The sequence below is a fragment of the Eleutherodactylus coqui genome, chromosome 4, assembly GCF_035609145.1.
Source record: "Eleutherodactylus coqui strain aEleCoq1 chromosome 4, aEleCoq1.hap1, whole genome shotgun sequence".
Classification (NCBI taxonomy): domain Eukaryota; kingdom Metazoa; phylum Chordata; class Amphibia; order Anura; family Eleutherodactylidae; genus Eleutherodactylus; species Eleutherodactylus coqui.
This window is the reverse complement of record NC_089840.1, coordinates 87,539,072-87,564,108: the sequence shown is the minus strand read 5'-3', so window position 1 is coordinate 87,564,108 and position 25,037 is coordinate 87,539,072. Positions and strand designations below refer to the sequence as shown.

Below are 25,037 nucleotides of genomic sequence, written 5' to 3'. Positions count from 1 at the left end.
CTTGCTTCACTTGTACAATGATGTTGTTGGATTGGCTGCTGCCTGGCCAAGACTCCTTTGGTTTGTTCTCAATACGTTTAGCCTGAATTGTCGCACTCATGAATGCATAATACCTCCCCCACATGTCTCAATTGACGAATGCCGATGGGTGTCCTTCCACACAACTGAAGTAAACGGATGATAAACTGCTGTTTTTGGAACGTGAACATCGCCATTTTAAGTATTGAAATCGCTTCTCACTCCAGACGCTGTTACGTGGGTTTTGCACACCGGATGATGCAGCCTTCTGTCTCATTCATCCACAAAGAATGCCTGCATCTCCTAAAATATGTCCCATGTTTCTATCTGCTCCTATTCCTGAGGAGACCTTAGAACTTGAATGCCCCTCATTATTCTGTAGATGGCTCACAGTAGTTGGGGGCCCTGTTACTGCACTGGGGTCCAGAGCTTCAAATTACACTGCTGCCTACAAAATTGTTTCATGTAGAAAATCCTGCGGACTAACAATCAGTGGAGACATTTGTCTTCTATTATTAATTTCTAGGTTTATTGTTTCTTTAAACAGGACTTTACATAAAGGCAAGCCCTTCCAACTTTCCTGTATTTTCACTCCTCTCTGTACATACTGTAGCCTTACAAGCTAACAGCCCAGTCATAACTGTCGTCTAGCCATGTTTCAGTTATTCCCAACTATGTCATATTTTTCCTCAGACATGATTAACTTCAGTTCATCAATTCTTTTAGATATTTTAGCGGAACATCCAGCCATATCCAGTTAGTCCCTGGGGACAGCTCCTCCCCAAGATCCTTCTTCCATCGCCTCATGCGTGACATTTTAGACTGGGAGAAGCTGGAATTTAGAGATATTGCATCTCGTATTACTTTAGCAGAGAGTTACCAGCAGTGTTGTTGCCTCCAAATTGCTGAACTTCTGCTTCAAAATTTCTCAGGTAATGTCCAATGTTATGTAACTTAAAGATCTCAACCCAGAATAAAGAATGAACTAAATGGTAGTAGTCCTCAAACTGGATTATCAAGCTGTCAACAAAGTCGACTCTTCTCACAATGCTCTAATTGTTTGACCAGGCATAATCTCTGCTGCACTCTCTCTCTAAGCTAAAAAGGTTGTTAGAGGAGTTGTCTGCTTTAAACAACCCATTTTTGTTTGAAGGGTTGCCCCAAGATAGGCTGGTCACGGGATGGCCTGGTGCTGAGACCTTTTATGATCTGCAGAGAAATGCAACACTATTGCAGTGGACATAAACATTACATTGAAAGCAATGTGCCATTTGTGTAATACATGCACACGCTCGGTCCCTCAGGGTGAATGACAATCTTTGAAAATGCTCTCAAATTGGTGAAGGTCACAAATCAAGGACTCCTCTTTATTAACTCAGAATGCTGTAATGTTTTTTTCAAGGGCACCCTGGTGAATTTTTTTTTTCGTCATGTAACTAGTTACCTGGAATATATGATGGCTAGTATTACATTGGTTGATTATTCCTTTCGATCTGAAATTTCCTGGCGTCTTTCTCTTCAGGTGGGTCATGTGATCTCATTCTGCCTAGCTGGGGTTTATTTGGTTTTTCAGTCAGCATAACTCCTGTTGATGATTAGATGCTCCTGCAGAGCTGATACTGGGGGGAGGGGAACTGGGCACAGGGCCCCCTTCTCCAATGGGCCCTCTGCTTCACGCTGCTGTTTAGCTGTCCATCACTGGAAGTGAGTGGGCAGGCAGCTAAAGTGCTCTGACACAATGTTAGCTGGGGGCTCAAGGAATGTTGCTGTAAATTTCCCTTCTGTAGCTGCAAATAAAATAAATACAGTGTTGACAAAGAAATTTGGAGCATTCCTTCCTGCACATGTGTATCAATATTTCTAGGATGCCTTCCATGCACAGCCTTCTTCAGCCCCCTTTTATCACAGCATCTCTTCTCTAGTAAATGTTCTTAGCAGCTAATTTATGACGACAACAAAGATAAACTTTATTGTAGTCATAAAATAACTGATCAGGAAAGGAGAGAGAAAAGCTGAAAACAGACTCTAAAGGCCTTTTTACACAGAAAGATAATCTTTCAAATGGACTGAAAGATTTAGCGATCTATTTGCATAAAGTGTTAATGGCCATTAACACTTTATCATCTTCATTTGTAAAAGGACCTCCAGGAGTTGTTTGCAGAGTCCAGCATGTGTTTTAACACACTCCCAGCTGTGCAAACATGCCATGGGGAGAACAGCCTTCAGTCTTTTGAAAGATGAGCAAAATACATTCAAATGGAATATATTTGCTCAGTCTTCCAGAGGTCTGAAGGATGGATTTAATTTGAACTTAAGTCCATTGCTCAAATGCAAAGAGCACAATGCCTGCATTTACATGTAATGACTATTGCTCATTTTCGTCCGTTTGGACAAATTTTGAGCGATAATCGTTGACTGCAAAAGGGCCTTTAGACTGGGTTCACACAGAGCGGAGTTGCCGTGGGATTTACAGTAGCAGCTTGCGGATGAGATTTTGAAAATTTCATCCACAAGCTGCGGAAATAATCAGCACAAAGTCCATATGAAAATTGACTTGTGGCGCTGAAATAACATCCACATCATGTCAATTTTATTGCCGTCTTCGCTGCGGAATTCACCCCCTCTTACTGAGGAGAGCAGCACCTCAAGTGAGATACTTATTAACGCTACATTCAAAATTGTACACGTTCTATTGAAAAAGGCTGTGTAAATAATTGTGGTTACATTTTTGACATTGTAATAAAGTTTTACAAGGATGTGGTTGATTAAATAAATAAATAAAGCGTGTATTGTAGCTAGTCATAGGTCACAGAAAAGGGAGCCAAAAATGCTCCAATTGTAGCTATATCTAGAAGGTGCAATTAACCCCTTGGCATCACAGTCATCTTTAGATTTGTTTTTTGCCTCCCAAGAGCCATACCTTTTTTATTTTTCTGACAGCTCTATGGGGTCTTATCTGTTGTATTTTCTTTAAGACTGGCTGCACACGACCGGGTCGGATTCCGGAAGCCCGCAGCAGAATCTGACCCTGTGCCCAGCCGGCGTCCATGCGTACCTCTCATTTCGGCCACCCCTTCTGCATTGCAGATGGTCCGCATGGCTTGCCGTCTGACATGCACAGTATAGATTTTTATTTATTTATTTTTTTAAACCCTGGCTTTTTGTGGAAGGGACGTGGGTCGAACGGCTTCCATTGACTTCAATGGAAGCCGTCAGAGCAGAATTAGCATAAACATAGAGCATGTTGCAATTTTCACTTCACGAGTGAAAAAAAAAAAATATCGCAATTGCTTTCCACTCATGTGCAGGGAAAAAAAAGCACTTTTCCATAGCATGCTACGGAAGGTATTTGCTGCGGAATCAAGAGGCGGACGCCCACTCCGGATTCCGTGATGCAAATCCAGTCATGTACAGCCGGCTTAATTGTACCAATTAATACACCACATAATGTATTGAAAAACGTTTTTAAAATTTGTAACAATCCAATTGCAGCATGCTTTTTTAGAGCGTTCATGGTGCAGTAAATGACTTAACTTTATTCTGCATTCTCCATTATCTCCACGTTTCTGTTCCTATGATGGAACAAAGTAGCATAAAAAAACTCAACAAAAAAGTAAGCAGATGTTATAGGACTCTGACAAGCATAAATCGATCTTGGCTGGCTTGGATTAATCGTCCCCTGACCTCAAACACCCCCCCCCCTACCTTTTTTTTAACTCCTCGTTTGCTCTGGCTTTACTAGCTGTTCGCCGCTACTCTTTCCCCTTCTCTTCTCAGGTTACTGTTATGCCTTATTTTTAGGGTCATCTCCCCGGCATTTGGGACACCCTTTCACTGGCCCATGCTTTGTTGTTATATCTCTCTATGACATGAGATGTTGGGCTTCAGTCCCTGACTGTAATTCTTTTGGTTTATTATTGTCACCTTACTTGATCATGGCTCCTGTTCCATTTTCTGACTTCACCTTGTTAATAGGATTCTTGGACATGTTTGAAAACTATGAATAAAGAATTTATTTTTTTAAAGTGTGAGCAGAGTGAGCTGCCATTTGGTTGTTATGGCAGCCTGGGGCCTCTTTAAGGCCATAGGGCTCTGATGAATGATTGCCTAGTAAGGCATGCTTGTGGCACGTCTTCATAGACTGTCTGTCAGAAAGCATTGTAATGCAATACTATGGTACTACATTATGCTACATAAGTGATAAAATATTTACAAGTTTAAGTCCCTTATGGGAATTTAAAAAATATATATTATATTATTAGAAAAAATAAACTATAGTAAAAGGAAAAAAACAAACAAAAAGTTTTCCCAGTCATCCCATCAAAAAAAAAAGTTGTATCACTCATATAACTAAAAGAGTACAAGAGGGGCCTTTCTTGAGTGCAACAATATTACATGTTAAAGTGACAGAAGGGTTGGTGATTCGGGGATTATTCTGATAGTTGGGAAGGAAATGTATTCCCCTAAATTGAGGAGGATTGGCTTCAACCTCATGGGTTATTTTTTTCCTTCCTCTGGATCAACACTGGGAGGCAATAGGATGAACTGGATGGACAGATGTCTTTTTTCAGTCGTACACACTATGTTACTATTGTTACTGTGTTGGCAAAAGTCCAAATTATTAAAATATCACATTATTAATGCCGTAAAAACAAAAACATAATGCCAGAATTGTGTTTTTTTTGTCATCCTGCATCCACAATTTAATAAAACGCGATCCAAAAAACATATGTATTCCCAAATGGTATTATTAAAAACCACAAGTGGTTGGGCATAAAACGAGCACTCACACAATCCAATAGACAAAGAGAATAAAAGACTTATGGGGGTCAAAAGATGGCACCTAAAAGCAGGTTAAAAAATTTTTAGTTTTTTTTAAAATCATACTACATTAAAAACTATATAAATTTGTACCACTGTATTCATACGAAGGGCTTATTCACAGAAGCGTATATATCGGCCGCTGTTTTCACAGCTGGCCGATATACACTACCATCTGAGCTGTCTTCCCCCTGCCCTCCCCCTCTCCGGCTCTCTGCCTCTCTCCTCCCCTCTGGCTGTTTGCTACAGGAGGGGGCAGGAAAGGGTGCAGCTAAGCTCTGCCCCACCCCCTCCCATTGCTAGCTGCGGACATGGGGCATTTAGCTCCACCCCTCCCCGCACCCTCCCATGGCAAACAGTCGGAGGGGAGGAGAGAGGCAGAAAGATGGTGAAGGGGGTGGGAATGAGAAAGACAGCTCAGATGGTAGCGTACATCGGACGGCCATGAAGATGGCGGCCGATATACGCTCGTGTGAATAAGCCCTGACCCACAGAATGAAGAATAACCCATCATGTGTTCTGCACCCTGAACGTCATAGAAGCAAACCCCCCATTTTTTCACTCTTTTTTGCGCTCGCAGTGCATTGTTTTTGCGCACGGGACGCAACCACGCAGCGAATTAAATGTCTGTTTAGCCCGAGGTCCAGATGTGGTCTTTTTCCTGCTGAATTGTGCATCGTATTGTGGATCCCATTGTACATTTGCGCACCCCCATAAATGTTTATGAGGACTTTGGTGCACAAAGGCGCACAAAAGTAGCGATTGGTGCGGTTTTTTTTTCCATGCAAGTGAAATCCCGCTCTAAAAAAGAAAGTGAAATCAATGGGTTCTATCCTCTGCGTATTGCGTGTGCAGATTTTGCGCAGACAAATGTGCTTTAGTGAAAACACCCTAGCTGGAAATGTAAGAGCTATGAAATTGGGAAGGAAAAAGTAAACCAAGAAATCACAAAAACGTGCTGTCAGGAAGGGGTTAATATATCAAATCATGATGAAACAATGCATGGAAAACACAGTAAGTTGATAGACTTGTGCCTATCTATTGAGTCCAGGACGGCACTGCAGGGGGCGCTGCTTCCTTCTATCCGCGCGAGTCATCTTCCAGGAACTGAGCGAACAGTCGCGTCATCACACGTGTTCCTGGTCCTCTACCGCCCCCGTGTGGCCAATACACGAAGTACATCTCATAGATACAAAATAAAGCTTCACGTACGAGTTCCTTGTAATAGCTTCTCTGCTGCCCCCTTTCGTCCAATGATGGAAACGCGTGTAATACGAGCTGCAGCTCTAGATGTCCTTTGCGTAGTGTTGTGGCTGCAGCCGCCTTGGAGAGCTCCCCGCACCAGGAAGAAGACGAGCGCGGCCGCTTAGTAAATAACCCCATGGCGCGTCCTGACAGCTGATCCCCGAGCTGCCTGCATGCATGGTGACCCGTGGGGCAGGACGGCCGACCGCTGACATCGCTGCCAGGTAGGGGAAAAGTTCTCATACATGGCTGTGCTGTATGTAGAGAAGCCTGGCAGCATCGGGGATGGTAGAGATGGTGCCTATGGGTCATGCCATGCCCTGGTCCAGTAGCTATGCCAGGCTGCTTTCTATGAAGACTCTGCTAGGTGTTGCTGGCTGGCATGCAGTGATCCTCACCACCAGCTGCACATCCCCCCACTAATCCGGCCTCACTGACAGATCTGCTTTTTTTTGGCACAAGGTCACAGCTGCCTCCCACTGAATGAATGGGAACAGGTCACAGCAGAGGGGACATCAGGCCTACTACAGCCCACCCTGCGCAGAGCTGGCTGGCAGAGCTGTGTGCCAGGCACAATGAGGAGCCGGAGTAACTCAGGGGTCAGGCTTGATGGATATGCCAGGCTGGTGCAACAGACTATCCTGTGCCATCAGGTAAGAGATCCTTCTGTATGTTGGTGTGGGTGCAGTGTTTGGTCATGGCGAGTCATTTGTGTGCCCGTTGCTTGCTGTAGCGGCTGAGACAACACGCAAATCAGATTACTACTTTAATGTAAGGCTGGCGTGGGCGATAACGGACAGTGTATATGATGTTAGTGCATTTTTACTGTTTTCCTTTGCATGCGTTTCACGCGGCCCTTAAGAAAAAAAAGAAAGCTTCCGTTTTTTGTTTTTTTCATGTGGTCCCCATAGTAACGTACATTAAAAACGGATTGCACTTGCATAGCACTCAAGTATGATCTTTTTTCCTTTTTTTAACACTCCCATAGAAAATAATGGGAAATTCTTGCATAAGAATGACACAAAAATGGGGCATGCAGAAATTTTTCTAATTTGAACTATCGGTCAGAGTGAAAAAAATCACGTGTGAATTAATTCATGAAAATGAATGGATTATTTTTCCGTGCAAGTTCTGTCCACCTCAAACTCAGAAAGAACTCAAGTGTGAAAACTGCCAGTGCAAATACAACCTAAGGCCTCCCTGACACAGGCGTTTGCAGAAACACTGCATTTACTGCGGTTTCAGCAGCGCTGTCACGCGTTTCTGATCACGCTTTGGATGCGTTTTCAGCACAGCTGAGAACTCAGTCAAAGAAGATGAAAAAAAAAAGCAATGCTCACCTAGCAGGCGCCGTCCGGGTCCCTCCTGCTGCTCTCCGGCGCACCTGCAGGCATCCTCTGCAGTTGTCAGCACCGACATAGTATCTATTGCAGGTAACTGGATTAAAGCCCCCGCCTACAGCAAGAGATCGCTCTGATTGGTTCTTGAGCGCTGGCTCAGCCAATCAGAGCCAGCGCTCGATCAAGCAATCACAGCCATTCAATGTGACAAGTGCATGGGAAGCCTGCAGGAGCACCAGAGAGCAGCGGGAGGGACCCGGATGGCATCTGCTAGGTGAGTATTGCTTTTTTTTCCCTCAAGTAGTGTAGCTAGGGCATTGAGCACTGCCCAAAACGTGGTACAAAATTGTGCAGCGTTTTCTGCAGTGCTGAAAAAGGTGCCCATTAATTTTAACGGATGACATACAGCGTTTATAAACGCTGAAACGTCCAAAAATAGAACATGCACCGCTCCCAAAATCGTGGCGCTGAAAAGCGCCGTGTTCGAGCGTCTGACAGCGGCTGTGTGAGCGGTCCCATTGAAAACAATGGGAGCATTGTACCACGATTAGCACGCTGCTGAAAGCGCCTGTGTGGGGGGGGCTTTAGGGTTATTTAGACGAGCGCATGCGTATATACATTCGCCCATACGGAACGTACATTCTCAGGAATAATTTTTTGGGCAGGCTCAACTCCCGATCATATTATGCATTTTTGAAAGCCATTCACACGGGGCGCTGCAGCGCGCATGTAAAAAAACGCACTGAAGCGATGGCAAGCAACGATCAAAAGAAATGCTTAGAATGGCAATAAAATGCCTAATTAGGGCGAGCGGTCTTCTTTTCCCAGTGTTGTACGCAGGGTAACTCCCTCCCTTTTTTTCCAGCAGCGCTAGAAGTCTATGGGAGCTTGCTGCGTATCACGGCAAATGATAGGGCGAGATATATCCATGCATATCCCATATGAGAGATACAGTCGAGAAACATAGAGCGGCTCCTATTTTATCTCTCGCAAATATTTAGCACGGAAAAAACCCATTCGTCTGAATGAAGCTGTTGAAGTTAAATGCATCGCTCAGACGCGTTATATGTGCGACCTTTTAATGTGTGGAAATGCCTCCGCAAATATGTTTGTGTGAAATAGCCCTGAGGGTCGCGTTTTTATGCCTGGCCGTATATACGCGACCATCTGAGGCATTGGTTTCCAATGTATTCGTTCACATAGGTGATTATACGGTGCGTAAAAACGGCGACCCGTTAAAAATAGAACATACGTGACCGAAATACGCACCGACGCATATGCGGTGGCCAAAAAGATAGTTCTAAAAGTATGAACAGGCGAGAATACGCTAACTAGCTCTTGCCGTGATTGCTGGAAAATGTCCTTTCTGGCGATTATATGCCGCGGACGTGCGAACGAAAATACGCCTACGCTCCTGTAAACAAGCCCTAGGGCATATTCCAATGGATGATTTTTCCATACGATTATAGGATACATTCATGTGAATGGGGATATTCACAAGGTACACTCCAAGTTTAAAAAGTCCTATGTTGTTGCATTTTTCATATAAGAATTGCCCCTTCAAGTCTATGTGTGTAAAAAAAAACAAACAAACAAAGGATTGCGCTTACATGATGCAAGTGTGATGTATTTTTAATGCATGTAACCATGGAAACCATAAATTAAACGTCCACTCAAACGAAGACACATTTTTCTATCCCTGCCCCTCTCGCCTGTCACACTCGGAGATCTCTCTCTATTCCATTCACTGCAGCCTTCTGTCTGATGCTTATCAGACACCACCATGAGGACCCCTTCACACTGGCGATAAAATTGTGCGATTCGAGAGTCAGTAAAAATGCAAGATTATGATACCAATGAATTTCAATGGTTTCATTCTCATTTGCGATGCAGCATGTTTTTTCTTTTTGCGATATCACTAGAGATGAGCGAGCGTACTCGGAAAAGCACTACTCGCTCGAGTAATTTGCTTTATCCGAGTATCGCTGTGCTCGTCCCTGAAGATTCGGGTGCCGCTGCGGCTGACAGGTGAGTCGCAGGGGGGGGCGGGCGGGAGAGAGGGAGAGAAAGATCTTACCTCCGTTCCTCTCCGCTCTCCCCTACAGCTCCCCGCTCCGTGCCGGCACCCGAATCTTCAGGGACGAGCACAGCGATACTCGGATAAAGCAAATTACTCGAGCGAGTAGTGCTTTTCCGAGTACGCTCGCTCATCTCTAGATATCACCCATTGTAAACAGTGGGAGAACATCGCGATCCCCAGCTGCGACTGTTACAGCCACAGCAGGGATGCGGGGCAGTTACCATGTGAAAATGCCTCACATCCAAAGTTTTTTTTTAGAAGGATTGCGAGGGCGATATTGGGTTGTGAATCACAGTCTGATAACGCCCTCGCCAGTGCGAAGCAGCCCTTAAGCCCCCTGCACATGGGCGGAAATTCTTCGGCACTATTTCTCACAGAATTTTCCCCGTATTACAATACGCAATCCTATGCAGATGGCCGCGATTTGTCTGCGCGAAATGACACGCAGAAAACAAATCGCGGCATGCTCTATTTCTGTGCACAGAAATGTCACTCCCCGGCCGCTGGCTCCAGTCTGCGCATGGGTCGGCTGCCCGGCAGATGGCGCATGAAAGAGCCGGAGCTGCGGGAGCAGGTGAGTGTCGCGCTGCTCTCTGCAGGGGCTCGGGTCAGGTTCCGCTGCGAGAATTTTCGCAGCCAGATCCGACCCGGCCGTCTGCAGGCGGCCTAAGAGTTAGATTTTTTACTCTCACTTTCAATCACTCCCATGATGCATCAGCACATTAGCTGAGGTTATACCATTTTTTGCCTGCAGGGGTGAACAGTTCCATTATCACAACAATTATATTTACCTAAATAAGCTACAGACGATGTGGGCGCTTGCAGCGGAATCTGCTCCTGTACCAGGCCGGCGTCCGCACGTACCTGTCATTTGTTTTCATAACCTGTACTGCGGATAGTCGTCACGGCTCGCCGTCGGACATGCACACTACAGATTTAGTTTTTAAACTGATGCTTTTCCCGCGTCATCGCTAGGTGAATCCGCAAAGTTTCTGCAATGTCAATTGTGGAAGGGCCAGGGGTCAGACGTCTTCCTTTTGACTTTCCCGCAGAATCTGCACAAAAATGGAGCATTCTGCGTTTTTTTTTTTTTACTCGAGCAGAAAATTGCAGTTTCTGTCTGCGCGTGTGAGTGAACGTGCGATTGCTCTATTGCTCTCAATTGGTGCGGAATGCTGCAGATTGTCTGTGTGGGAGACTATTGCGGATTCCGCAATTCAAACCTGGTCGTGGGCAGGCGGCCTAAGTCAGGAGGATGAGCTGTGATCTCCAACATTATAACAGTGTGACAGGAGCGGTGGGATCATCCTCAGTAACTGACAGTAGAGCCTGTGTCCCCCTCTAAGCAATCTCTGTGGTAGATCCAAGAACAGCATCACACAGACTGAGAAACTGACTAGAAAAGGAATCCATGAATCCACAACCCCCAAGTAGATCGGAGCTGGTCAGAAGTGAGATCACATGACCATCCGAGGGAAAAGAAGACAGGCATTTCAGACAGAAAGAAACACTAGCCCACCTATATATACTGGGGGGAAAGCTACATAATGAATGAATTTTTTTAAAAAATGGGTTTTTTTTTTGGTTTTTTTTTACACCTGTGAAACAAAAGCAGGGGAAAATTGTATATGAAAACTGCTAAAACGCTGGAAAATCGCAAGAAAAAATGTACTGATTTTTCAGGTCTGAAAAACCCTCCTATGTGCATACAGCCTAAGGGCTCGTTCACATAAGCAGATCACATCTTTCGTCTGTGAATATGCAGCATATAAGCAGGTTTCCTGCGTTTGTCCCCCGTATTTACGCTCGCCCATTGGTCTCTATTGGCTGTCACGTAATACGCACCAAAATAGGAAATGCGTTATTTTCAGGCGACCATAAGTCACTTGAATTGAACGGGTTCTGTTAACCGCATATCGAGCGTGTAAAAAATATGCGAGTATTATGCTGGTATTTACACTCGTGTGAATGAGCCCCGAGGGCGGCTTTACACAGGAGAACTACTGTCTGAATAGTCGCTCCAAGTAGTCACTAAAGTGTACGAATGGCTTGTTTGTGTGCTTTTACACAGAATGATTATTCACTTGCTCAATTTTTGCAATCGGTGCACAAGTTTGGAGCATTGACACCGGCCGAAATATCATTTGTCAATAGTTAGGGGCATGAGGTTCTGTGGCGGGTGTGTATTTGAACCCTGTTTCCCTGAAAATAAGACCCACCCTGAAAATAAGCCCTAGCATGATTATTCAGAGTTTTTGAGAATGCTTGAAAAATATGCCCTACTGCAAAAATACACCCAAGTTACAGTTAATATAAAAGTCAATTTAAGTAGTGTTCAGGCAATTATATACGTAAAAAAGTAAAAGCTTTTGGGGCAAAAAAATGAATATAAGACCCTGTCTTATTTTCAGGGAAATCGGGCATTACATGGGAGCGGTCTTTGAACACTCGCTGCTGCGGCCTTTCAATGGTTCGACTGAACAGCTGGTGCTGCAGTGAGTGTATCTTTGGAGACCAAAACCAACCAGAGACCATAGCAACAAGTGTTCTTTCGCAGACCAGCAAGGGCTGTTCAGTCAAGGATCACTCGCATGTATTTATGTGTTTTTGGGAACCAATGAGCAAAATGTTCAAGACAAGGCAGGAGCCAATTAGCATTCAGTGGGAGGTGTAGGCCAAACAAGCAAAGTTGTTGGCTAGTTGTTGACGACTTGTTTAGATGATAATCTAATGAACTATTTATAGGTGAGCTGAAACTAAATGACTACGGACTGAATTCTCATAGGCCACCTGATTGTTGGCCGTGTTTACTTGGACTGTGGTTTACATTCGGTCTCTCTAGCGACTACACGGACGATAGTTGCCCCTTGTAAAGCCTCTCACACACAGCGCAAGAAATGTGTGGAAAAAAATGGTGTCATGTGCTATCTTGGCACGTATTACGCACGCATACACGGTATTATTGTATCTTGACGCCACAGGAAGTTAGAGGTTTGACAGCGCTCCCATGCAGGAATGCACCTGTGACACCCCTAGCTCCCGATTGGCGGACTACTGTAAGGTCCTAGGAGCAGTGTGTTTTGTGTGGCTTGGAGGCTTCAGTGTTAGGGATAATTGCGGGGCCTTGGGAGGCTTTGGAGCAGCAGCTGCGGCAGAAGGGGGGCTGGGGGGCCGGCGACAGCGAGGAGCAGCACCATTGCTGAACGGCCAGGGAACACAGTACAGCAGCGGTTATTGGGAAGCCTTTGGAGCAGCACCGGCTATCGTCACGCCAACATACACCATCAGTGGGGCCAGGGAGCCTGCGACAGCGTGCAGCACAAGCAGCGGTGAGCGGTTGCGGAACACATTACACCAGCAGTAGCAGGGCCCGGGAACCCTGTGGAGCTGCAGTAGCGGGGAACGACCGGGGTGTGTGGGACAGCGTTGAGGGGTAGCAGCAGCGCTTAACGGCTGGGGAAAACACACTGCACCAGTGGGCCACGGGGAGACTGTGCAGCTGAAGGACAGGGGAACACACAGCAGCAGCGGTGGCTCGGGAGGCTGCAATACTTACAGCAGCTGCTGGGAGCTGGGACGGGAGATGAACACTACCCTTCCAGGACCTGCATGGGAGCCATCTCATCAGCCAATCAAGTTCAGGGGGTGTCACCGGGCGGTCAGTGCTCTCTCCAGCACTACTTGGTGGCGTCAAGGTACAGTAACACCTGCATACACACCAAGATGGTGTATGGGGATTGTCGGCTCGCAGCAAGCATACATGTGAAGTTTCATCCTTTCAATTGAATTCAAATTGAAAAGGTGAAATCTAACACCCAAATCCACAGCAAATCAGCAGCGTGTGAGCGCCCCCTAATAAAGCATAGCTAGCCCAGAATGCAGAGCAAGTAGTCACTAGATTAGCATGGTTATTGTTGTTCTAGTCAGGATGACAGGGTAGAAGACGTTGGGACATCATAGGGCAGCACATGTAAATTTCTTTACCTTGCCCATTAACCCGTTCACTGCCAGCATCCCACCTATTACCGCCTCCGTATATTACAAAGCTGCTCTTTGTTGTTGACTTTGGGTTTTCTGCTCGCATTGTTACAGTGTTTGCTGCCACATCTTTTAGTAAAGTTCAGTATGTGTTGTTTTTGTGCCTCACAAGCCAAGAAAACTAGAGGTTATTTGAGGACAGAAATGCTGAAAGTGCGGCTCTGCCCCTATATCCAGCAGTGAGGCAGTGCCTGATCTAGTCTTACCAGAAGCGTGTAACATTAACCCCTTAGTGACGGGCCAATTTGATGCCCTAATAAGCAATCACATTTTCAGATTTTTTTCACCACTGCATTCGTAGAGCCATTAGTTTTCAAGGTTTTACATCAACATAGTGGCATGAGGGCTTGTGTTTTGTGAGACAAGTTGCATTTTTTAATTACATCATTTTCGGGTATTGTGTATTGTACAACTTTATAATTTTATTTTTATTTATTTTTTTTTTGGGGGGGGGGGGGGTCATTTTTACTCTGTTCAGCATGCAGGATAAATAATGTCCTAGCGTTATTCATTGGGTAAGCACGATTCCATCAGTACCTAGTTTATACAGTGTTTTTTATGGTTTGCTATAGTAAAAGCACTTCTTTTCTTTTTTTTTTATATTGTGTTGCTCCATTGCAACATTTTTATTTTTCCATTGACAGATGTCTATGGCCCAATGTCCACGGGCGGGTCAGATTCCGTGCAGGGTTCCCCCACACGGAATTCAGTCCTGCCCGCAGCCAGTGAGCCCTGTGTACCTGTATTTCCGCGGCAGCAGCGTCCACGTGGATCTCTTCACTTCCAGGTTTGCACTGTGCATGGTCCTCATGGCTTGCTGGCGGACATGCGCAGTACAGTTTTTTTCTTTTTTTTTAAAAATTCCAAACTCCTGCTTTCCCGCGGATCTGCGTCACACCCGCATTGTCAGCTGCAGTTGTGTCGCGGATCGAACAGCATCCATTGACTTCAACGGAAGACATCCATGCGGGATCCGCACAAAAATGGAGCATGTTGCGATTTGTTTTCCAGACCAGAAGGTCCACAAATCAAATCCGCATGCTTTAATTAATTTGCGGACGCCCATGCATACCAATGGTCAACTTAATTTGTGGGTGTCCCCGTGCAGATTCTAGTCTTCATTTATCCCATTATTGCGAACATATTATATTTTGATCACTTTTTATTCCGTTTTTCCTAGAGACGATTAATAAAATCTGCAATTCTATGTGGTATTTCAATGTGGTATGAATAATATGTTAAATTCTGCGGGTCAGTATGATTGCATCAATACCAAATTTATGTAGTTTTTTTTTTCTTTTAATATCTTGCTTTTTCCTACTTTTTTTAAAAGATGTATTTTTTTGCATTATCGTATTCAAAGACCCCCAACATTTTTTTCATCAGTGATGCTGTTTGAGGTTTCTAACTTTTGCAGGAAAAATTCTACTTTTCATTGGTACTATTTTGGGATCCATAATACGTTTTTATCGCTTTCTTTTTTGTTTTTTTGCGAGGCATAATATACAAAATTAGCTATTTTCACCATGTTTTTACAGGTCGCTGTACATGGAAGACCTGGAGGCCATCTTTAAGCCTCGGGATGCCTTTGCAACCCATCGCGACCCTGTGATCCTATCGTAGGTGTCCAGTGGGTGAAAAGGGAGCCCTCCCTTTGTCAGCCTTTTACATGCCAGGGTCTCATTGACTGCAGCATGTAAAGGAGGGATCAAAGGTTTTCCTTGTTCTGTCTTGTCACTAGATAGCCCAGCCCCCGTTGCTACTGTCTCAGGAGAGCCGTGCCATATTTTTAATGTAGCTCTGCATCTGAAAAGGCACCGCACCTGAATAAAGCCCATTAGTGACCGCCATAAAAAGGTGTATGGGTGGTCACTAAGGGGTTAATGAAAGATATAGCATTGAAAACAATGGGAGATCCTCTGCTGCGGCTGTGACAGCCGTGGCAGGGGATTCCTTCATCCCCGCAGTGACGGGTTTAACGTGGATGGCGAGGGCAATAGCGGGCAGTGATTCATGGCCTGATATCGCCCTCACCAGTGTGAAGGAGCCCTCAGGGAATTAAATAGTTTTTTTGTAGATTTAAGCAATGAAATATTGTTAAAACAAAGTTGTCTTTCCGTTATTGCTTGCTACAAATATTGATGAACCCCTTGACTGTGTGCTGAGCACAATCTATTTAGCTGCTGTGGCCACATTACTTTTAACTATAAGGAATCATCCCTAAAACTTTTCACACATTACTGAAAAAAAGGCAGCGTTCCCTGAGATTGTGTGCGAGCAGGTCTGCAATCCCATCTAGTATTTGGCCACAGTATTCAGAACGCCACACAATGGTCCGTGTAACCCCACCCATATTGATCATTGCCCATAGTCATGTCACTCTGGCATTGGCAGTATTTGGCCGCCTTACAAGCCTCGTACATTGAACATACTGGGTGTGGATTTTCAGTAGATGCCTATAAATGTCTTGAATGGTTGAAATGAATTGGCTTAGTTACAAGCCACTGTAGTGCTAGCAAGGCAAGGCCTATTTACATAGCAACAGGCATCTGAATGTTGGACAGGTATAGGCTTCTTTCATCAAAAGCATATAAATGGGGTGTTTTTACGGCTGACCGATATATGTGACCATCTGAGGCATTGCTTTCAAATGCGTCCGTTCACACGGGCGAATATATGGCATGTAAATACGTTAGACCTTGAAAAATCGAACATATGCAACTAAAATATGCGCCGACACATATACGGCGGGCAAAGAGAAGGTTCTGGAACTATCTTTTGCCCAATATACGGCGGCGGCTCCCATAGACTCCTATGGGAGCTGAACAAAGAAAGGGAGAGGGAGGCATTTTAGCAGCATCCAATGCTGCGAAAAGCTTACAGGTCCTTCTATGTAAGCATTGGAGGGCATCCCAAGGATTTTAGCAGAGCGAGGGTTTTCCAGGCTGTGACGTATTTTTTTCACTAAAAATGTTGCTTCTGGTCGTGTGAATGGGTGAGAAAACAATGGACGCGATCGCGGAAAAAAGGCAGGTCATGCAATTTTACAGAGCGACCGAAAAAACGTAAAACTGCATGCGGCTGTGTGAAAGAGCCCGTAGAAGCAAAGAAAGTAATGTTGGGACATATTTACACAATAGACTTATCTGTCTAAAAAAATCTGCTGCGGAATCTGCAGCACAAATTGGAAGCTCAGATTTCTGCTGTGGAGTTCATTTTGATATGGCCTATGTGGGTTTGCATGTAGATTTAACCCCATTCAATAGGACAAATACACATGTGGCCACCTGTCAGGATTTTCATGTGGAAATAATGTTCACATGTAGCAAATTTGCTGCGGCAAATCCATAGCAGAAAATCTGCAGCAATCGGTGTGGATGTTTGTGCGGCTGTATCTCCCTCGTTTGAGGAGGTGGAATTCACACTGAAATTAGGCAGTATTAGAGTTGAGTGAACATACTCTGCCGAGCTTGATGCTCGTTCGAGTATTAGCATACTCGATGGTGCTCGTTACTCGAACGAGCATCAAGCCGAGTTTGACCCCGCCCCAGTTTTGGCTCCTCCCCGCTGTGGTGTGCCTGTTTTGGCCCCTCCCCGCCGCAGCTCGCGTCAATGGCAAATTTTTTGTCTGGCGGGAGAGAGAGAGAGAGTCAGTCAATGGGGTTCGTTACTCGAGTAGAGCTCTCGAATTTTACGAAAAGCTCGACTCGAATAACGCGGACCCGAGCATTTAGGTGCTCGCACATCTCTAGGCAGCCTAAATTGACCTGATGTGAATTTATCATCCACATTGCAAGTTTACTCAGTTGCAAATTTCATGTGAATTTTTTCTGCACAAGTAGACAACGGGGTAAATTTATTAGGAAATGCTGGTTTTAATATTATTTTTCCTGGAGCATGATGTGCCTAATTATATGAAGAGGTGCGTGCTTTTTCATATAGTATTATAGGCGCCTGTTAGCACCTCTGAAATGTAGGCCAGGTCCAACCTGGTGACAGAGGAAATTGTCCTTTAGGCTTCTTTCCCACGGGCGTGAAAACGGTAAGCCAATATACGCTATGTTGGGAGAGATAAAATTGGTGAATGGGCGCACAAATCAAACGTTTGTGCGCCCGTTCAGACGGCATGGGTCCCGGCATATATGCGCCGAGACTACCATGCAGTCGCCCCTTTTCCCTCCCTCTGCACTTTTACGTCTCAGTAATACGCCCATGTGATCTGATGCATTGGAATCCAAAGCATCAGATCGCAGCGTATATCAGCCGGCCGTTGTCCCACACTCGTGGGAAAGAAGACTTTGATGGGAATTCCAATTCTATCAGTATTTGATCCCCAAAATGTAGCAATCCCCAAAGGAAGCTGTGTAACTGTAATATCGACTGAGCTACTTCTAGGCTTTATATCTCTCCTATAACAACAAGGCCCCAGTGTCTGATGTGTTCAAGGCTCTACTCCTTCCATCACTCTGATTATATCACCCGCTGTCTTGTTATATTTATTTAGGGATATTTTAGGTATATCATCTACTTTATTATTGGTTTGTATTTGTACAGGGTGGGCCAAGAAAAAGTAGCCTGCCTTTGAGCCCGGCAACACACGCTTATGAGAACTGTCAACAAGGAAATCTGACCTTGTTGCTCATAGCAACCAATCACAGCGCAGCTTTCATTTTACCTCAGCAGTATAAGAAATGAAAGCTGTGTTGTGATTGGTTACAATAGGCAACAAAAACATGGTTTGGTTTTTTTTTTAGACTGCTTTCATAAGAGTGCGGTGCTGGGACAAGAGGAGGACTACTTTTCTGTGGCCCATTCTGTATATATAGTATCTTATGTTTCCATTAGATTTCAGTATATGCATGTCTGTTATTAAAACTGCAAATAAAATATATTTTATATTTGGTAACGTAAGTCCGGAATGTTCAGGTAAATAAAGAGACAAAAAATACCCGTAGGTAATATCCCCTAAAATATAATCTAAATACTTTATTATTCAAAATAGACAAAGACAACATCGAATAATATTTAAAATAAAGGGGCAGGTGGTGGTAGCAATGAAATATGACCAGCAATCACCAGTTAGTATAATTAGTGAGTATCGTTCACACGAGTGTATATCGGCCGCACTTTTACGTCCGGCTGGTATACGCTGCCCATCTGATGCATTGGTTTACAATGCATCAGTATGGATGGGCATATTCTCGTAGCTTAAAAGCGCCTGGACGGCCAAGATAGCACATAAGGTGCGCATTTCGTCCAGGCGCTTTTTTTGCTGGCCAGGAAAGATAGTCCAGGAACTATCTTCCTGGCCAGAATACGGCAGCGGCTCCCATAGACTCCCATGGGAGCCAAGGACAGCTGCAGGAGAAGAGAGGTGGGAGGGAGTTGAGCAGTGTGACTGCTAAATTCCCACCCCCTTCCCTCCTCCCCGCCCCTTGACGGCTATTTGCAACGGGAGGAGGCGGGAGCTAGCTTGCTAAGCTCCCGCCCTGTCCCACCCCCTTTCCTTGCCAAGAGGTGGAAAGGGGGAGGCAATTTAGCAGAGCTAAACTCTCTCTCCCTGCCCGACGGCAAACCGGGCTCGGCGTATATGCCCATTCACGCGATTTTCGGTCGAGCTGTGACCAAGAAACGGCCGACCAAAAATCGCTACGCTTGTGTGAAAGAGCCCTAAAATATAGGCCTAGATGGCCAGCTTCCAAAAACCTATGTGGAAATTAACCACCAAAACCCTATTAAAGTCTAATCTATAGCCAACCCAACATGTTTCGCCTTAAGGCATCCTCAGGGGAAGCACAAGACCAGGGCTATAGGGATGATATGCACTTTTGCTAGTTATGACATTGGCTATGATATTAACACAAGTTGTCTCAAAGCGCAGTGACCGTCTAACAGAACTACCCAATTTTTCTCCTTTAGTGCAGTGTTTTACAAAAACTTCAGTCTATAATTTGAAGGGATTACCCAGAGAGCGCCCGCCAGGATACATCACGGTTGGAAAAAAAGCACTGCTTGTCGGCCAGTGCTCGTAATTGCAAGAACAGCTCCCATTGATTTCAATGAGAGCTGCACCTCTGTTACAAGTGCCGCCCATTGTACAGGGGTCGGAATAGTGCTTTCACTCCGACCCTGATGCATCCGGGCAGGCGCTACCTGGATAACCCCTTTAATTTATTATTTTGCTTGTACAGTTGGCAGTGCAGGACCAAGTAGCCACATACTCAACACCCTCAAAATAAAAAAATTAGCAGGTTAGCAAATTATTAGTGATCTAATTTGTTGACTAGCTATGCCTGGGTTCCTAACGTAATACTAGTGGCTACATGCATCTGTCCACGCCTGACTTCTGTCCAGTGTAAATAATAGTTCTCAGCAGTAAATGACCGCTAGACATATATAAATAGATCCCACATTGCCGATAGTGGCTGCTCTTCGTGCCTTGGGATCAGAGCGGCTCCATTCAGAACAGCTGAAAATAGTTTGTCTTTGATCCCATGCTAGTGACAGTACCGCGGAGGTCAACCAGAAGATATCACTTGTCAGTAGAGGTGGATCCAGTGCTGGGATAGATTACCATGCTCAAATAATATTGTGCGTTGTATGCGATGGATATCTCAATAATAGAATCATTTTTGAGAATTATCACTATTAACCCCTTAGTGACGGAGCTTTTTTGCTTTTTTTTATTTTCGTTTTTTCCTCCTCCCTTTTAAAAAATCGTAGCTCCTTTATTTATCCATCGACGTCGCTGTATGAGGGCTTGTTTTTTGCAGGACGAGATGTATTTTTCAATGTTGCTATTTATTGTACCATATAATGTACTGAAAAACATAAAAAAAATTCTAAGTGGAGAGAAATAGAAAAAAAAAAACACATTCCACCATCTTTCGTTGCGTCCTGTTTCTACGGCGTACAAACTGCAACAAAAACGACATGATAACTTTATTCTATGGGTCAGTATGATTACAGCGATACCAAACTTCTATAGTGGATTTTTTGCTGTACTACTTGTATTTTTTTTTAAGATATTTAATTTTTTAAAATTATTTTCTGTGTCCATTTTCTGCGCACAATAACTTTTCTATTTTTCTGTCGACATAGTTATGTGAGGGCTCATTTTGTGTGGTATGTCCTGTCGTTTCCGTTGGTACCATTGTTGCATACAATTGACTTTTTGATCGCTTTTATTACATTTTTTCTCGAAGATAGGATGACCAAAAAAGTGCATTTCTGGTGTTCTTTATTTTTTATTTTTCGGACCACGTTCACCGTGCGGGGTAAATAATGCATTACTTTGATAGATCGGACGCAGCGATACCAAACACGTATTTTTGGTTTATTATTTTTATTTTTTTATTGCAAATGAGGCAAAAGGTTTTTCTTTTAACTTTTATTACTTTTTTAAAAATAATTAGTAAAACTTTGTTGCTCTTATTTTTATTTATTTTTTTACATTTTCTTTTAGTCCTCCTAGAAGACCACAACCAGCGATGCTTTGATCGCTCCTGCAGTATGACGTAATGCTATAGCATTACATCATACTGCTTTTTGACAGGCAGTCTATCAAGCCACCCCACAGGCATGGCTTGATATGCAGTTTGCTAAGGCAGCCCTGGGGCCTTTCAGAAGGCCCCCGGCTGCCATGACACCTGCACGGCTCCCCCCGATCTTACCGCGGGGGGGGGGGGGGGGGCCATACAGAACCACCAAACTTCGTTTAGGGAATATAAATGCCACTGTCAGAATTGACAGCGGCATTTAAAGGGTTAATAGCCGCAATCGGCCATATGGCCCGCGGGTGTAAGCTGTAATAAACAGCTGACGCCCACACTGTATGGAGGGAGATAGCAGCGCTATCTCCCTCCATACACACCCTGCAACAGCAGGACGTAAAAACACTATAGAGTCGTCACTAAGGGGTTAAAGAACATAAATTCCTGATTCCCGCCGTTCATGTATTTTGAGAATGGGTTTTCAAAAGAGTAAATGGCCTTCAGCCTTGGTCGTCTACTTGGTGGTACCAGTAACACAGTCAATTTGTTACCACAGTTTCCTAATCCCTTCTGTTGACGGAAGTTCTTTTGCTGATATTTTTTCAAACTAGGATTAAGATGTTTCCAAGGATAATGACAGTTATCGCATGGTTGGCTGTGAAAATGAGATTACTGTAAAACTGACTGTATATATGAGTTTTTTATTGGTATCTGCCAAATCTTTAGGATACGTCATCAATAGTTGATTGGCTGGGATCCGTCGCTCGGGACCCCAACCGATCAGCTGAACGGGCGCATGCTGTCAGCGCTGCAAATACACAGAGGTAGCAGCAGAAGTTTCCGCGCCGACCTCTGTGTAGTGGCCGGCGCTTGTAACTGCAGGCACAGCTTGCGTTGATTTCAATGAGAGCTGTGCCTGCAGTTACAAGCGCCGACCATTACACAAAGGTTGGCACGGAGACTTCCACTGCTTCAGCTCCGACCTCTGTGTATTTTCCATGGAAAACCCTTTTAACGCCCTCTCCCCTTGTAAAACATAAAAACTCGCCCAAACCAAAGATTTTAATGTATTTGAGTAAGTCGAGGGAAATAACTGTTGACCAAACGAATGTTCATTCAGCAGCTATTAGATATGGCAGCTTTTATATAGGCCAATATCGGTTTTAGACAAGCAGCGATCATTGACTTTGGCGCTCGTTTAACTGGCCCTTTACATAGGCTGATATGGGGAACGAATGCAATCTTGAACGACTGTTCTTCTTCCATTGCATGCAGTCTATTTTTTTTCTTTCAGGAACGGGGTCCGGCCTGCATCCCCCATTACACTATGAGTAGCCCCAGGCACTAACCTTAAGGGTTCATGTCCACGGGCATGTTTTCATTGCGTATTATGCCCGCGATGTACAGCCATGTGACACTCTGTGAATGGAGTCAATAAAAGTAAATGGACGTTCATGGATCCATTTACATGAGCGTGTAAACCCTGCATGTATGTACGTGCAAAGAATAGATTGCAGCATGCTGTATTTCTCGGCGTACCGCGCAGCGAGAGCCCTATTCTTTTCTATGGTCAACATATGCTGTCCATACACAATACATTTCGTACAGGTGGCGATCCGTACACAACCCCGTTATGAAACAGAGCGGGAAATTAAAGTAAAAAAAAGTCAGAGTCACACTGCGCATGACCGAATGCGTGAGATACACGGTCATGAGCAGTACACTCGCTGAGCTGTGAACTATAGTGTCAGGGCAGCAGATGTGGATCCGCTGATTCAACCGAAGATAGAAAATGGCTATCAATCAAAGAAGTGGTTAGCTGGCAAAACTCTTAGGGCTTAAACAGATGAACATATGCGCAAATACGCTCACCGCAACGGAGTGTATTTGCACATGAACAAGTTATAAGTCTTCGTATTTTTTACTCTTTAAACCCAGCACTATTACACGCGCAAAAAAAAAAATAGCAGAAAGATGGGGCAGGACCTATCTTTTATGGCATGTAGATTTTGAAATCAATGGCTTCGCGGATGTGATTATTGTACTGATCAAAAACCTCCGCAAACACGTTCGTCTGTTTAAGCCCTCATGTCTAGGATAGTTGAATGGTTCCCTTAGAAATTTTCATTCCGTAAGACACTGCTATACTTACCCAAGTAGCAGGAAATCCTTGTATATTGATGTAACCTTTCAAGGTCAAACATTATTGTTACAGTCTGGGAATTAGTATGTAGAGGAATTCACTGTAGAAGCTGAAATTCTGCTGAAAAGTCTAAAAAGATGAAGCTCTTCTGTATGTATATTAGGTTTTTTATGTGCAATCGGCCTTGTCCTGTCTGTCCCACCCAGGGGCTGGCTGAAAAGTTTTAGCCAGGGGGGCAAGAATGCAGCACAGGTCCATGAGTAGCGGCCCACCATAAGGGTGCGTATACACATAGTGGAGTTTCTGCTGAGGAAAATCCACACAAAATTTGTGTGAGATTCTGCGTCTCAATCTGCAGCACTGGTACAGCACCAGAGTCAAGCTCAATACATTAATCCAGAACCAATCTCAGTATATAAATGCAACACCAGCATCAAGATCATAATTTAAATACAGCACCAGAGCCAAGGTCATAACTTAAATACAGAATAAGAACCAAGCTTAATAGATAAATACAGTACCGGAACCAAGCTCAATACAAAAATACAGCACCAGAATGAAGCTCATAGCATAAATACAGCACTATAACCAAGTTCAGTATATAAATACAATACCAGAACCAGGTTTAGTACATAACTAGAGAACCAGAGCCAGTCTCTGAGCATGTATACAGAACCAGGAACTGTATTTCTTCTTTAGATGGCCAGTTTCAGACTAGCGCATTAAGGGCTCATTTTACAGATATACCCCAGCTCAATTACAGGTCTATTGACTAGAACATGCAGCATGGCAGGAAACTATGAAGTGAGCAGGCTGCAAATAGAAGCAGGGGCATACAAAGAACTCATGGAGTGCCATAGCAAAACTTAGATTGTGCACCTAACCCCCCAGGAGAAATACAATTATATAACCACTTTTATAATGTGGCAGGTTTTGACACAGCAGTTCAGCTCTGGTATACCTCTAAATAATACAGTTAACACATAATGTACTATAATACCAGCTCAACACAATAATAGTGATTGAGGTGCAGTTACCTCCAGTGATCAAAGGTGACGTTGTCTTTGGAGTTGTCCTTATTCAGTTTTCTTTTCTCTAGGCCAAGTCTGTCACTAAGATTCTTCCATCCAAGACTTGCTTCTGCACACTCTCCCCATCCAGCTTCTGCAACCTCTAGGGAATTCTTCAGTGCCCCCCCCCCCAAATAGTAATCATATACCCACTCTAGTCCCACCAAATATTAGTGCCCCAACTATGGTCTCACTTTATGGAATAGTGCTCTTGCTATGGTTTCAATATGTAATAGTGCCCCGTGCTGTGGCTCCAGTTAGTAATGTGACTCCCTCTGTGGCCCCAATTAATAATGTGACCCCCTTTGGTGGCCCCAATTTACAATCTAACCCCCTCTGTGGTCCCAATTAATAATGGGACCCCCACTCTGTGGCCTCAATCAATGTGACCCCCACTCTGTGTCCTCAATTAGTATTGTGACCTCCCTCTGTGCCTCCAATCAGTGGCAGTCCTATGGGTCCCAGAGAAAACTTTAGACACCAGAAGATACACTAGTACATGAAAAGATATCATTCCATATCATTTTATGTCCATCCCCAGGTGAGCTCCATCATCCTCTAATGTCCCCCAAACAGCCCCTTCATCCTCCATTGTACGCTGTCTCTCACTGGCTCACAGTGTGACCTTGCTCCTCCCTCTCCCCCGACTCGGTCACTCAAACTACAGTGAATGTTGGAGCTGGGGAAAGGGAGGCGCAAGGTTGCACTGTGGGCCAGTGAGAGAGAGTGCGCTGTGTCAGTTAGCTCTAGTAGCGGCAGGAGGTGCAGGACTTTTAGAATCGGGGGCCA

The 25,037-nt window shown here is 44.4% G+C and overlaps 1 protein-coding gene across 3 annotated transcripts in view; it reads left to right on the top strand.

Moving 5' to 3' along the window:
- The first annotated feature begins 6,120 nt into the window (after positions 1-6,120).
- Positions 6,121-25,037, top strand: part of PHKA2 (phosphorylase kinase regulatory subunit alpha 2) — a 92,198-nt gene continuing 73,281 nt past the window's right edge. For 2 of the 3 annotated variants that reach the window (XM_066599833.1, XM_066599832.1), the window contains exons 1-2: positions 6,121-6,308; positions 6,547-6,737. In XM_066599833.1, coding sequence (XP_066455930.1) covers positions 6,660-6,737 — 78 coding nt within the window. In that variant the 5' untranslated portion in view covers positions 6,121-6,308; positions 6,547-6,659. The remainder of the gene's footprint in view (positions 6,309-6,546; positions 6,738-25,037) is intronic. The other variant, XM_066599834.1, reaches the window with a different exon arrangement.